Source organism: Nansenia antarctica (genome assembly GCF_963989245.1).
Source record: "Nansenia antarctica genome assembly, chromosome: 16".
Taxonomy (NCBI): Eukaryota; Metazoa; Chordata; class Actinopteri; order Argentiniformes; family Microstomatidae; genus Nansenia; species Nansenia antarctica.
Window position 1 is genome coordinate 28,245,006 of NC_137686.1, and position 15,000 is coordinate 28,260,005.

Here is a 15,000-nt window from a genome sequence, read left to right on the forward strand (position 1 = left end):
CACACACAAGCGGGTTAGTTGTAATGATTTATTTTCGCATTATGCAACCACACGACACATTCATAGGTCCATTGGCACACACTGTCACACTCCCATCACCACGGCAACCTTCTTTCAGGTTCTGTCTCAGAGAACAGACAGAGGTCCCGTAACAGCCTCCTCCTCCTCCTCCGTTAACAGAGTGTATGTAGTGTTTCTAACAGGACCGGGGGAGGCTGGGGGAGGTGGATAATCGGAGGACGGGGCTCAGTGTAACGCCTGGGATGGAACCCAACGTGCTTGACGACGTTCCCTATTCCGTGCTGTGCGTTTACGATGAGCCCGTCCTCCGATTTCTATCCTCCATGGTTGGGCCAATTGCATAAAGATAGACCCAGTCTTAGACTTAGATCTGACTTTAATAAAGATAGACCCAGTCTTAGACTTAGATCTGACTTTAATAAAGATAGACCCAGTCTTAGACTTAGATCTGACTTTAATAAAGATAGACCCAGTCTTAGACTTAGACCTGACTTTAATAAAGACAGACCCAGTCTTAGACTTAGATCTCACTTTAATAAAGATAGACTCAGTCTTAGACTTAGATCTGACTTTAATAAAGATAGACCCAGTCTTAGACTTAGATCTCACTTTAATAAAGATAGACCCAGTCTTAGACTTAGACCTGACTTTAATAAAGATAGACCCAGTCTTAGACTTAGATCTCACTTTAATAAAGATAGACCCAGTCTTAGATCTCACTTTAATAAAGACAGACCCAGTCTTAGACTTAGATCTCACTTTAATAAAGACAGACCCAGTCTTAGACTTAGATCTCACTTTAATAAAGATAGACCCAGTCTTAAGGCCAATGCACACGGCGTGTGATTTTGTCGCACGACAACATTCGATTCTCAATTCACACCACCGAAGTGTGAATTGTCTCAAAACAATGGAATCGAATTCACGGTGCGACAAAATCGCACGCTGTGTGCATTGGGCTTTAGACTTAGATCTCACTTGAATAAAGATAGACCCAGTCTTAATCTATGTTTATGCAACCGGCCCCTGGTTTGTCTAAAGGTAACATAGTAAGGCTTCCCGTGTCTCAGTACTGTGTGTAGTTAACAACACACAACATGAGTACAACTGTATGTGTGCTACATCCACAGAGATATTTACATTGTGACACTTGTTATAATAATAATAATAATAATAATAAGCACACTTCAGAATCAGCTCGTGTTACATTGCTGGTTTAGTTTAGTCTGATTCTTAGTTTAATCTCAGATTGAAAATCTGTAAAAGAGTGATTAAGGATTACAGAGTGCAGGGTCATCATAAACCACAGAATAAAGCACTAAAGAAAAGACTACGTTAGTAAACGTTAGAATAAAAATATCTTAAGAAATTGCACCATGGTAACTTGATAAACTTTTTATCATCAAGTTACAAATTCCAAAAATATTTGATTATACCCTAAATAGCTTCTATTTTACGCACCAACATAAAGGTATGAGTTTTCAGCACAGGTTGAAATCTGCAGTATTCAAGTTCTCAGAGTTTCATAGTCTGTCATGGACCAGGGTTGGGGTCAGGTGAATTTCAATTAAGTTAATTCAGGAGGTAAGTTGAAATGAGGGCATTTAATGACCGCAAACAGGGCATTAACTTTCAATGTTCTCAATAAACTAAAAGAAAAAAAGAAGCTTTATACATCAATTGTTTTCTGAGGTTTTTTCACTTTGGAATTGACTGAATTGTGTAAAAAATAACAGCATCCACACACTCAAAAAAACGTAGCTCGCAATAAACAATGTTTTTTTGCAGTGTTTGAGTGTGCGGATGGTGTGATCCTCCTGCACTCTACTGACACTCTTCAGTTCCAGCACCTCAGCTAAGTCTGATCACGGATGAGCGGTGGCATTTTTCACTACTTGGAATTGACTGAATTGAAATCAAAATGGCCCCAACCTCGCTGGGAATGTATAACCTGAAAGTACAGTACAAAACCAAACACACACCACCATGACACGTCAATAATCTGGTCGCCGTTGATTGTGAGGAAGTGTGTGTCATGGCAACCCTGTGTTAAACCAACCCTAGTGAAATAAACACCTCAACAACACAAGGTCCTTCATTCTACAGTAACAGGAAATTTAAAAAAAACATATTTGGTCACTGCAACTCAAGTTAACTCACGTCCCAAAAAAATATAAATCATAGAAATTGACTTAACTTCTATGTAAATAATTAGGTACTTTTAGTCCTAAATGTAAATACTGACTTTTTTTTAAGGCAAGACATTGAATGCTAAGCTGACCACATACCCACTGAAATAAACCTCTGTCCTCTCTCAGGTGCTCGTTAGCTTTAGAGAAGGTATTTCTGAACACCCTGAGAGAGAACAGCGTTTATATCTTCTTCTTCTTCTTCTGTGTGGTTTTTAAATCAGTTAGCGTTTGTAAATCTAACATGGCAGTGAAGTTTGAGGAACTACCCCTTGTTGAGAGAGAGAGGGGGGTGGAGAGGTAGAGAGGGAGGGGTGGAGAGGTAGAGGGAGGGGTGGAGAGGGAGGCAGAGAGGGGAGAGGTAGAGAGTAGAGAGGGAGGTAAAGGGAGGGGAGAGGTAGAGAGGGAGGGGGTAGAGAGGGAGGTAAAGGGAGAGGGAGGTAGAGAGGGAGGGGGGGGAGAGGTAGAGAGTAGAGAGGGAGGTAAAGGGAGGGGAGAGGGAGGGAGGGTAGAGAGGGAGGTAAAGGGAGAGGGTGGAGAGGTAAAGGGAGAGGGAGGGTAGAGAGAGGGAGGAGAGGGAGGGAGGGTAGAGAGAGGGGAGGAGAGAGAGAGCCCCCTACCCCCCCCCCCCCGTCCCCCTCAGGCGTAGAAGATGAGTTCGGGTATCTGCCCCCCCTGCACGCCGGTCCCGTTGGTGCTGTCGGAGGAACACTGGAACTGGAAGGTGACCTTCCCGCACTGCACCTCCGTCACGCCCTCCTGGCCGAAGTAGCTCAGCTCGTTACCGTCCAGCACCACGCTGGCGGTGTAGAACGTATCCGGCTCGATCTGCACCGGGTACTCGAAGCGCACCGCGAACGTGCTGCTCGACCCGTCCGAGAAGTACTTGATCAGGCTGGTCGCCATCGGCGCCGCACCCTGCCGCTTCAGCTCGATCTTGGCGCTGTACTCCGCCGAGCCGCAGCTCGACCCGTAGAGGCCGAAGCCGGCGATGAACACCCGCTTGTCCGTCGCGAACTGGATGCTGTCGCACCGGCCCCCGGTAGCGCCACTGGTTGCTGCGGTAGGCGCAGGACTGGAAGCGGTGGCACCGCTGCGGCGACAGGCCCTGGCGGGGCTGGCTGGCGAACAGCAGGTCGGGCTTCTTGGCCGCCGTGTACCACAGGAAGATGTCGTTGGTCTCGTTCAGGGTCAGGACGCCCGACTGGGCCGCGCCGTTGGCGAAGTCGTCCAGCGCCATGGCCGGGACGCGGATCAGGTAGATGGCTTTGCCTTTGGGGGAGGGAGGGGGGAGGAGGAGGGGGGGAGAGGGAGGGAGGGGAGAGGGGAGGGGGAGGGAGAGGGAAGGGAAGGGAGGGAGGGAGGGAGAGGGGAGGAGAGAGGGGGGTAGAGAGGGGGAGGGAGGGAGGGAAGGAGGGGGAGGGAGGGAGGGGAGGGGAGAGGTAGAGAAGGGAGGGAAGGGAGAGAGAGAGACAGAGAGGGGGAGGGAGGGAGAGGGGGAGGGAGAGAGAGGGGGAGGGAGAGAGAGAGAAGGGGAGGGAGGGAGAGAGGTAGAGAGGGAAGGGAGGGAGGGAGGGGAGAGGTAGAGAAGGGAGGGAAGGGAGAGAGAGAGACAGAGAGGGAGAGGGGGAGGGAGGGAGAGGGGGAGGGAGAGAGAGGGGGAGGGAGAGAGAGAGAGAAGGGGAGAGAGGTAGAGAGGGAAGGGGAGGGAGGGAGAGTTTCAATTATAGCGCTTTATTATAGCTTTATTACACTTCAATAACAACGTCAGTGATGTGAAACAGCTCAATGAAACCTCCTTTATCTCAGGGTGAATGAAGTCGCCACGGTTGACTTTTATTCACCAGAAAATGCATCAATTATGATGCTTCGTTTCGTAGCCAATCAGAGTGTTGTTGCTGGGTAAACACCACATGAAAACACTCTGCACTGAACTGTTTGGCAGTTGGTGATTCAAATAAAGGCTGCGTTCGTAAATTCGCTCTGGAAATGTAATCAGCACTCACGGAATGCCCTCTTGTCCAATCAAATCACTCGGTCCCTTTATGACGTCGAACCCTGTGTGCGCTCCGGCGCTCACAGAGCGAATTTCACGAACGCACTCCATAGGCTAAATACCACATAACGCCCTCCCCAACCACATCAGACAGGCCAACACCCTCCCAACATTTCAACAGGCCCTCAAAACCCACCTCTTCAAGCTCGCCTTCACCAGTTAACCCTCTCCCCCTCCCCTCCCCATGTGTCCCCAGCACTACCTTAATCAGACCCCTATACTTTCTTCTATTTACCTTTTGTTTCTTTTTATTATTACTACTCGATCTTTTCGTTTGTAAAGCGTCTTTGAGTGTCTAGAAAAGCGCTATATAAGTCTAATGTATTATTATTATTATTATTATTATTATTATTAAAGCACTCTAGTTACGGAACTCTTTGGCAGTTTTTTAAATAGAATAATTAGCTTAGCATAAGCTTAGTACCTAAAACCAGGCGTTTGTTCTCGATGGTGGGGGTCAGGTCTCTGCGCTGGCACTCAGCCTCGGCCCAGCTCAGCGCCGCCTCGAACACCACCATCTCCTTGGCGTTCAGCGTCTCGCGGCGGAGGATGCTCTCCAGGGTCTGGGCGTCGATGTCGCAGAAGCCCTCGGACCGCAGAGCCAGCTCCGCCTGGGCGTCGATCACCTGAGGGGGTGAATAAAGTTGATTCAAAGTGTTATTATTATTAATATTATTTATTATATATTAGTAGCCATTGTATCAATATAATTAAACTGTATGGCTTAAGTTATAATCATATTCATTATTATTATCATTTTGAAAACATCCAAGGACATTGACTGAACATAATATAATAAAAGAGAGTAAAAACTAGGCTACGGCCATAGAGAACACATAGGCTCAGCTATGCTATGCTAACAGCCATAGAGAACACATAGGCTCAGCTAACCTATGCTAACAGCCATAGAGAACACATAGGCTCGGCTAAGCTATGCTAACGGCCACAGAGAACACATCAGCCAACTGTCAGCTATGCTAACGGCGGAAGAACAGAGAACATATTATGCTAAGCTAAGCTATGCTAACGGGCCATATTGGAACACACAGGTTATGCTAAGCTAGGCTAGGCTACCTCCCAGCAGCGCTGCGTGAGGTCGGGCTCCTCGAACAGGCAGCTCTGGGACAGCAGCACGCAGGCGTTCTTGGCGCTCAGGCTGGTCTCCAGGAAGTTGACGCAGGCGCGCGCCAGGTGAGGCACGATGTACTTCTTGGCTGCGTAGAGCGTGGCGAGCACTGTGTCAGCGCACAGGTCGATCTCATCACAGTAGATGTACCTGGGAGGGGGGGAGGGGGGGGGTTAGAGAGAGAGAGTGTGTGTGTGGAGGGGGGGGGGGGGGTTTAGAGAGAGAGAGTGTGTGAGAGAGAGTGTGTGACTCAGACAGGAAGTGATGTAATGCAGACTCAAAACAGGAAGTGATGCAGACTCAGAACAGGACGTGAGGTACGGTACGTACTTGAACATGGCCAGGAAGGAGGGCGGCTCCACGTCGGGGATGCGGATCTCCTCCGTGTCCTCGGCAGCTCCCGTAGAACATGGCATGGAACACTGAGCTGCCACCGCTAGGACGTACTGAGGGAGGAGGAGGAGGAGGAGGAGAGGGAGGAGGAGGAGGAGGAGGAGGAGGTGGAGAGGGAGGAGGAGGAGGAGGAGGAGGAGGAGAGGGAGGAGGAGGTGGAGAGGGAGGAGGAGGAGGAGGAGGAGGTGGAGAGGGAGGAGGAGGAGGAGAGGGAGAGGAGGAGGAGGGGAGGAGGAGAGGAGGTGGAGAGGTGAGGAGGAGGAGGGAGGAGGAGGAGGAGGTGGAGAGGGAGGAGGTGAGGAGGAGGTGGAGAGGGAGGAGGAGGAGGAGGAGGGGAAGGAGGAGGAGGGGAGGGGGAGGAGGAGGAGGGGGAGGGGGAGGAGGAGGAGGAGGGGAGGGGGAGGAGGAGGAGGGGAGGGGAGGAGGAGGAGGGGGAGGAGAGGAGGAGGAGGGGAGGGAGGAGGGGGAGGCGAGGAGGAGGAGGAGGAGGGGGAGGGGGAGGAGGAGGAGGAGGGGGAGGGGGAGGAGGGAGGAGGAGGAGAGGGAGGAAGAGGAGAAGGAGGAGAAGGAGAAGGAGAAGGAGAAGAAGAAGGAGGTTCAACTGTCGTCACTGCACAGAGTACAGTGTTTATGCTCTAGGCCAGGGGTCAGAGGTCAGAGGTCAGGGGTCAGAGCCACAGAAGGAGACCCCCCCCCCCCCGGAGCAGTTAGGGGTTCAGTGCCTCAGCTCGAGCCAGCGGGGTTTGAACCGCCGAGCTGGGAGCTCACCTTGTGGCCGGGGACCCTCTGCCAGGGCCAGGGGGCTCCAGGGACTCACCTTGTGGCCGGGGACCCTCTGCGTCCCTCCTGGCGGCCCCACGACAAAGTGAACGTGCACGGCCATCTGCTCGTTGTTGAACATGACGGAGTTCCTGTGGAGGAAAACATGAGGATGAGGAGACGCGTGAGACGTCTAAACATCAACAACAACAACAACAACAACAATAATAACAATAGAATAATAATAGTGTATATTGCCATGGCTGCCAGTCAACCTGTCAGTCAATTGTTGGGATTTGGGTGTTTTATGCTCTAGGCGACAGGGGGGTCGGCCCTGGAGCAATTAGGAGTTCAGTGTCTTGCTCAAGGACACCCTCGACACGTGGCCAGTCGGGGGGTTCAGAAACCGCTGTACCTTGCGATCATTAGACGACGGTCTCTACCTCCTGAGCCACTACCGCCACCCCCCAATCTATTCAAGTCTACGTCAGGGGAGGCTGGTGGAGGTAGAAATCGGGAGGACCGGGGCTCATTGTCATGGATGGAATGAGGAATGGTATCAAAATGCATTATTACCCCCCCCCCCCCCCCCCCCCCCCCCCCCCCACCCTATGGCCTCTACCATCCCTATACACACAGACAGGCCTAAACACATCCCCTCCCATGTCCCCCCTCCCACCTCTCTCTGATGGTGGGGTACAGGCCCTGCCAGTTGCAACTCCGTGCGTTGTTGTTGTTGTTGTAGACGTTCTGCTGCTGGTACTGTTGGACTGTGGTGGTGGAGGAGGAGGAGGAGGTGGAGGAGGTGGTGGAGGAGGAGGAGGAGGAGGACTCAGCAGGAACCACCTTCTTGGTGGGAAAGAGCTCTGCGGCCATCTTCACACTCCACACTCCTGGTTGTCAAGGCGACGGTCTCATGGCCCGGAGTGACCGCGGAGGGAAGTGACGGAGGCTGGTGGAGGAGAAATCCGCCTGTGTGACTTTATTCCTTTTTTTTCTTTCGGTATTTCTCTGTATTGACACAGGAGGGTTAGGGGGGTGGCCAGATAACAGATAAGAGACATTTGTGGTTGTTGGTCCACTCTGCAGGGGTACTACATTTGCGCAGCATTCCGAATTATTGATTTTTATGAAGACGGAAAAATAAGATGTAAAATAGTGCAATACTGCCGCAATTAACAAGGCGAGGGAAATGGTTTGGCAAGAAATTGCTGACCGATTAAATGCGTAGGTCATACTAGCCCCAGTTATTGTTATATGTTCATATTTTAATAAATGAATATTTACTTTACTGTGCTGATATCAGCAGCAGGCTACAAACCGTCATATCGCCACAATGGCCTAGTGGTATCGACCGCTACCATTAGGATTTATTCATCATTTTATATCGGTGGTTCAAATCCCTCTTCGGACACACTTTTTTACTGCATTTCGTTGTCTGAATCTAATCTAAAATCTCATCTAAAAAAGTATGTAGGCTATAAAATTATGGTGCAGGCTAATTTACAAGAACCTGACACGATTACAATGGTGTTTGAAGCCTTTGCATGAAATCTTCGGTTAAATGTAAAAAAAAAAAAAAAAGAATCACTTAGTCAAGTCTCGAACACGCAACCTTTGGAACTCCAACCGGCTGCCTTAACCACTGCGCCAACCAGACCGCTGTGATAACAGCAATGCAAGTTGAGACAATTACCTTTTTTACACTCTTTTTTACACCTTTTTTACACTCTTTTCTTTATTGATCTATCGATCATCACACTCTATCACACTTTCAAAATATCTAGTTATCTATCGATCGATCACCACTTTCAAATTATCAAATTATCTATCTATCACACAGTCAAACTATCTAATCTATCTATCTCGTGTGAAGTCGGGAACTAATATTTCCTAAAAGACACATGAGGAACTGTCGTTCGGGGTTTAGTTTCCGCCTGTGAGCCTTTTTTGACGCACAGATGACTATAGCCTGTGTTTTAGCCTGGTCGCGACCAGGCTAATTATATCTGACTCAGAAGGAGCTCAACCAAGCAGCGAATTATTTGAGCCACATTGATGGAACCGAACGCAAGCTAACATTATCGAGGCTTAGAAGATAATCGACCTAGTGGAATGGGCCCCAGGAGGAACCATACAAATCACCATAATAAATGACTTTGAATAAGAATAATAGCAGCAACCACCTACAAGTAGCCAATGAGCTACTCTTAACTAATGTCGGGTGTATTATATTTCATGCAAAAATATGCACGATATGAAGGACGATCAACAGCCTCAACTAAGCACAGATAAGGTCAGATGTGTGTGTGTGTGTGTGTGTGTGTGTGTGTGTGTGTGTGTGTGTGTGTGTGTGTGTGTGTGTGTGTGTGTGTGTACGTGTGTGTTACGTGTGTGTGTGTGTGTGTGTGTGTGTGTGTGTGTGTACGTGTGTGTGTGTGTGTGTGTGTGTGTGTGTGTGTGTGTGTGTGTGTGTGTGTGTGTCAGCCAGCTAGCTATCAGCTAACGTTAGCCAGATGAGAAAGGCAGGAAGCAGACCTTAAACAAAGCGCTTTTACATTCGTCGTGACAATGTGACATTAAGTAAGTAAATAAGACCTTACCCGTGGTTATTTAACTTTGGTGACGTCAGAACCACCGCTTGAAAGCTTATTTAGCTGAGAGGAGAGGAGCTCCCTGGGAAACCAGCTAGCGAGCTTTTGTTTACAATCACGAACAGTGAGATTTTTTTCCATTCCGTTCCATTCCAGCAGGGGGCAGAACGCGTGAAACGAGTAACGCCCGTCAACTTGGACCTCTTGACTCGCCGTAGCTGAGGCAGTTACGCGTGAAACGAGTACGCTCGTCTAGGGTTGCCAGATGGGATTGACAAATCCAGCCTAACCACAGACTAATAACCTCTAAAAAATAAAAATAAATTATGTTTGTAAAATATAAAAAATAAAAATCTGCATTGTATGTAGGCTAGTTACTAGGGTGTGTGTGTGTTTTAACTTAACGCATTTTGACATTTTGACATTTCATTTATCCAGCCCAATCGGCCCAGTCAGTGTGATCAAAAGTAGCCCATTCGGCGGGAACCCGCCCCATCTGGCAACCCTGCGCCCATCACTTGGACCTCGTGACGCTCCGTAGCTGAAGGCGTTTCTCAGGACAGTGTTCTGCTGCAACACAACAGGAGAACTCTCCTCTGAAACAGGTCAGTTATTATCCATCTCTCATCTCTCATTGTGATGTTCTGACAGAGGCATGTAAACACGTGTATTTAGTTAGTTAGTCAGTTAGTATAACAAGACTCGCTGTGACAGGTCTGGGCTGATGACATCGCAATGTTTTTAGCTTTCAGGTTAGCCACCCGGCATCTTTTAGAATAGATCATAATAGACTTCTATCTTAGTCTATTCTATCTTAATAACGTTTATTGTCCTTGTACAGTTGTCTATTCAATGAAGTGTAGTGGTTCTTCTGAAGGTGCAAAAACATATTCACATATTCACAAACATATACACATATAACATATCACAAATATTACAATTAAAAAGCGAAAGTGCTATAAAAGCAAGCTAAAAGACATGAGGTCAGTGGCGTTATAATACTATAATAATACTGTAAACATATAAATGTATAAATAGGCACTTAGAATAGAGTTATTGCACATTTCTATTGCACTTTTCCCCTGAAGATAAACATTTATGAACATGTCTTATGTCTATTGTTCAGTGTTCTGATGGTCCATGGATAGAACATTTTCGTTTATTTCCCCATTTAACTTTGCTCTCCATGCTAACCAGACCTGACTAGACCTGACTAGGCCTAACTAGACCTAACCAGACCTGACTAGACCTGACTAGGCCTAACCAGACCTGACTAGGCCTAACCAGACCTAACTAGACCTGACTAGGCCTAACTAGACCTGACTAGACCTGACTAGGCCTAACCAGACCTAATTAGACCTGACTAGACGTGACGTTACAGATAAAGGTTTTCCAGATGAAGCTCCAGGACCAGACCGAGCTGCCGTGTGACGCGGTGGGCCGGCGGGTGGCAGCCAGCGACGGGGAGAGAGCCACTGTGATGTACGTCGGTACCGTACCACCAACTGCAGGTACATGGACTACTACACCCAGAACCAGGGGGGGGGGGTGGTTAAGGTGGAGGGGGAGGTGGAGGTGGAGGGTGTGCTGTGTTCTAAGCGTGTCTTGTGTTCTAAGCGTGTTCTGTGTTCTAAGCGTGTGCTGTGTTCTAAGCGTGTGCTGTGTTCTTCAGGCCTGTGGCTGGGTGTGGAGTGGGACAACCCAGAGAGAGGCAAGCACGACGGCAGCCATGAGGGGGTCCGCTACTTCACCTGCAGGTAAACAACAACAACAACAACAACAACAACAACAACAGGCCCGCTGTTTCAGCACGTTTGAATCTGGGTCAGAAAGACCCATGATGTTCTTTCCACCTATCCTGTATCAGATCATCTGGTGATTTGTTAGTAGTATAGGGGAAATCAACACCTGTCTCTCTCCCCCCCCCCCCCCCACACCTGTCTCTCTCCTCTCTCCCCCCCCACACCTGTCTCTCTCCCCCCCCACACCTGTCTCTCTCCTCTCTCCCCCCCCCACACCTGTCTCTCTCTCTCCCCCCCCCCAGACACCCCCAGGGGGGCTCGTTCCTGCGGCCTGGGAAGGCCAGCTTCGGGGTGGACTACCTGTCTGCGCTGAGGCGCCGCTACGAGACGGACGTGCAGCAGGTGACCTCCTCCTTCACCTCTGGAACTCTCTGTCTGTCTGTCTCCTAACGTTCTGGAACTCTCTGTCTGTCTGTCTCCTAACATTCTGGAACTCTCTGTCTGTCTGTCTGTCTGTCTCCTAACATTCTGGAACTCTCTGTCTGTCTGTCTCCTAACATTCTGGAACTCTCTGTCTGTCTCCTAACATTCTGGAACTCTCTGTCTGTTTTGATTGATTGATTGAAAACTTTATTAGAAGATTTGCAGAAGTATGTACATGAAAGTACATATTACATACAAGGTCAACTAACAGGATAAAAACCCAAGAAAGCCACTGGCTTATTTCAATTGGGGTCCTTGATTGTGTCTCCTAACATTCTGGAACTCTCTGTCTGTCTGTCTCCTAACATTCTGGAACTCTGTCTGTCTGTCTGTCTCCTAACATTCTGGAACTCTCTGTCTCCTAACATTCTGGAACTCTCTGTCTTATTATGATGATTATTATTACGATTATTGTTATTATTATTATTGTTATTATTAATATTGTTGTTATTATTAATATTGTTATTATTATTATTATTGTTTTTATTAATATTGTTATTATTATTGTTATTATTAATATTGTTATTGTTATTATTGTTGTTGTTATTATTGTTATTATTATTATGATTCTCAGGTGCTGGAGGAGGAGGTCACCTGGTCCACCAGGACCGTCGAGATGGTCGGCTTCGAGGGCGTCTCAGAAAAACAGAAGTGAGGAGGGAGGGAGGGAGGGAGGGAGGGGAGGAGGGAGGGAGGGAGGGAGGGGAGGAGGGAGGGAGGGAGGGAGGGAGGGATGGGAGGGATGGGAGGGAGGGAGGGAGGGACGGACAGGTCTGTTAGTTCTTCTTCTTCTTCCTCTTCTTCTTCTTGACCAGGTCTGAGTGTTGTGTGTGTGTGTGTGTGTGTGTGTGTGGCCCCCCCAGGGTGGAGAACCTGACGGAGGTGTCCCTGAAGGCGTGTGAGGTGTCCCTCCCCGGGCCGGAGGGCCAGATCAGAGCCACCACGCCCCGTATCCTTCTGGAGCTGCTGGACGGGATTGTCTTTTTTTTTGTCATTCTTGTCATTTAGCAGACGCCTTATTCCAAAGCGACTTACAATCGATACATTTGACTAAGCAAGTGAATCGTCTAGTCACCAGTCGCAGCAGGAAGAGTAATCTAGCTCAGGCCTGGGGCCATTGGCAGTCGTCATGATGATTTCTTTATGCAGGTCCACCAGCAAGATGGAGCCAATGGAGATAACATTGTAACATACAAAAAAAAAGCACTTGATTTCTATAATAATAATAATAATAATAATAATAAGCTTTATTTATATACAGGGTATCCGCGGTGTCTTGAAAAGTATTAAAAGTTGATAAATACATTTTGGGAAAATCAAGACCCTTAATAAGTATTAAAAAGTCTTATCACGATTTTATGAGGTCTTGAATTTTGTAGGTATTTTTCTGAATTAGACTGTCCAAAGAGTTTGAGTCCTAAAAACTTTTAGTAAATTTGATTTGATTAGTTTTATTAAAAAACAAAGATGAACCGGAAATTCTGTTGTATGATAGTGGTCTAGTAGTCTATTGCAAACTAAAGCTGTTAAGTTAAAGGTGTCACTGATGTCAACGGTTACAGCTCGAAGTGGCGGTGAGGTCTGGAAAAAATATTGACATGGTCTTTAAAAAGTCTTAGAAAGGTATTGGAATTAACCTCCAGATTCCTGTATATACCTCCTTTCATACATAAGAATGCAGCTCAAAGTGCTGTCCATCACAGCGCAAAAGGACAGAAAAACAAAAACAACTAAGACATCAGCAATACAGTTGAAAAAAGAAAGAGAACGGATTGAAAACATCAGTAAATGATTATGAGCATAATAAAAACATACATCAGGTCCCCAGCGTGTGTTGAGGTAGTTAGTCCCAGTGTGTTGAGGTAGTTAGTCCCAGTGTGTTGAGGTAGTTAGTCCCAGTGTGTTGAGGTAGTTAGTCCCAGTGTGTTGAGGTAGTTAGTCCCAGTGTGTTGAGGTAGTTAGTCCCAGTGTGTTGAGGTAGTTAGTCCCAGTGTGTTGAGGTAGTTAGTCCCAGTGTGTTGAGGTAGTTGGTCCCAGTGTGTTGAGGTAGTTAGTCCCAGTGTGTTGAGGTAGTTGGTCCCAGTGTGTTGAGGTAGTTAGTCCCAGTGTGTTGAGGTAGTTAGTCCCAGTGTGTTGAGGTCCTGAGTGTTCAGACGTGTGTTGAGGTCCTGAGCGGGGGGGTCAGACGTGAGGTCTCTGGACCTGGCCTGCAGCCTGCTGAGCCGCTGGGAGGATGTGGCCGACATCACCCTGCAGATGGACCAGCTGGCTGAGCTGCAGCTCAGGTGTGTGGGGGGGGCGGGTGTGGGTGTGGGGGGGTGGGGGGGGGGTGTTTGTGGGGGGGGCGGGTTGGTGGGGGGGTGGGTGTGTGTGCGTGGGTGTGAGGGGGGGTGTGGGTGTGTGGGTGGGTGTGTGTGTGTGGGTGTGTGGGTGTGGGGGGGGGTGTGGGTGTGTGGGTGTGTGGGTGTGGGGGGGGGGTGTGAGGGTGGGGTGTGTGTGGGTGGGGGGGGGGTGTGGGTGTGTGTGCGTGGGTGTGTGCGAGTGCGTGTGTGTGCGTGATGAACATACTTTCTGCCATTTGGAAATTGCCTGAAAAACTGTCTGTCTGTCTGCCTGCCTGTCTGCCTGCCTGTCTGCCTGCCTGCCTGTCTGTCTGCCTGTCTGTCTGCCTGCCTGCCTGTCTGTCTGTCTGTCTGTCTGACTCTCTCCAGCCACAACAGACTGCGCGTGACCTCTGACCCCGTGTCGCGCCCCCAGGCCTTCTCCTGTCTCAGAGTTCTCTCTCTCACCAACTGTGCCCTGACCTGGCCTCAGGTACGACACTACTACACACACACACACACACACACACACACACCACCTGACCTGGCCTCAGGTACGACACTACTACACACACACACACACACACACCACCTGACCTGGCCTCAGGTACGACACTACTACTACACACACACACACACACACACACACACACACCACCTCACCTGGCCTCAGGTACGACACTACTACCCCTCTACACCCCCCTCCCCCCCCCCCCCCCCCCACACCACCTCACTGGCCTCAGGTACACAGCATTACACTCTTTTCTATTGTGTTTATTAAGGTAGTCAGGTGTCGTGTGTGTGCCAGGAGAAAGTCTAATCCATGATGCATCAGATTGTAATGTAAATGTAAATATTATACATCTTAATAAACGTGCCGTGTAGATAAAGGTGTCCTCTGGGCTGTGCTCTCCTCTAGCTGCTCCACTGCGCCTGCGCCCCTCTGGTGGCCGCGTCTGGAGGAGCTCTACGTCTCAGAGAACGACATCACCGAACTACAGAGGTGACCTTTCACCTTTCACCTTTCTGCTTCGGTCCTAACCCGAACCTGTCCTCCCCTGTCCTCACCATCCTCCCATGTCCTCCCCTGTCCTCCCATGTCCTCCCATGTCCTCCCCTGTCCTCCCATGTCCTCCCCTGTCCTCCCCTGTCCTCCCCTGTCCTCCCCTGTCCTCCCCTGTCCTCCCCTGTCCTCCCCTGTCCTCCATGTCCTCCCCTGTCCTCCCCTGTCCTCCCCTGTCCTCCCCTGTCCTCACCAGCCTCCCCTGTCCTCCCCTGTCCTCCCATGTCTTCCCCTGTCCTCCCTGTCCTCCCCT

General features: G+C 49.1%; 2 protein-coding genes across 2 annotated transcripts in view; one reads left to right on the forward strand and one right to left on the reverse strand.

Annotated features, from left to right (window-relative positions):
• Positions 1–2,849: 2,849 nt before the first annotated feature.
• Positions 2,850–9,194, reverse strand: btbd3a (BTB (POZ) domain containing 3a; the record flags this gene model as incomplete). The annotated part of the gene is given in 10 exon segments (XM_080546764.1): positions 2,850–3,248; positions 3,250–3,482; positions 4,691–4,892; positions 5,341–5,542; positions 5,723–5,788; positions 5,790–5,826; positions 5,829–5,838; positions 6,603–6,696; positions 7,224–7,555; positions 9,148–9,194. Coding segments are annotated over 9 exon segments (1,440 nt in total). The 5' UTR covers positions 7,421–7,555; positions 9,148–9,194.
• A 1,340-nt stretch (positions 9,195–10,534) lies between these two features.
• The window catches only part of tbce (tubulin folding cofactor E), a gene marked incomplete at both ends in the record, with an annotated part of 5,857 nt that continues 1,391 nt past the window's right edge, over positions 10,535–15,000 (forward strand). Inside the window, 9 exon segments of the mRNA XM_080547134.1 lie at positions 10,535–10,649; positions 10,811–10,895; positions 11,183–11,282; positions 11,938–12,014; positions 12,227–12,312; positions 13,549–13,648; positions 14,075–14,177; positions 14,604–14,630; positions 14,632–14,687. Coding sequence (XP_080403260.1) covers positions 10,535–10,649; positions 10,811–10,895; positions 11,183–11,282; positions 11,938–12,014; positions 12,227–12,312; positions 13,549–13,648; positions 14,075–14,177; positions 14,604–14,630; positions 14,632–14,687 — 749 coding nt within the window.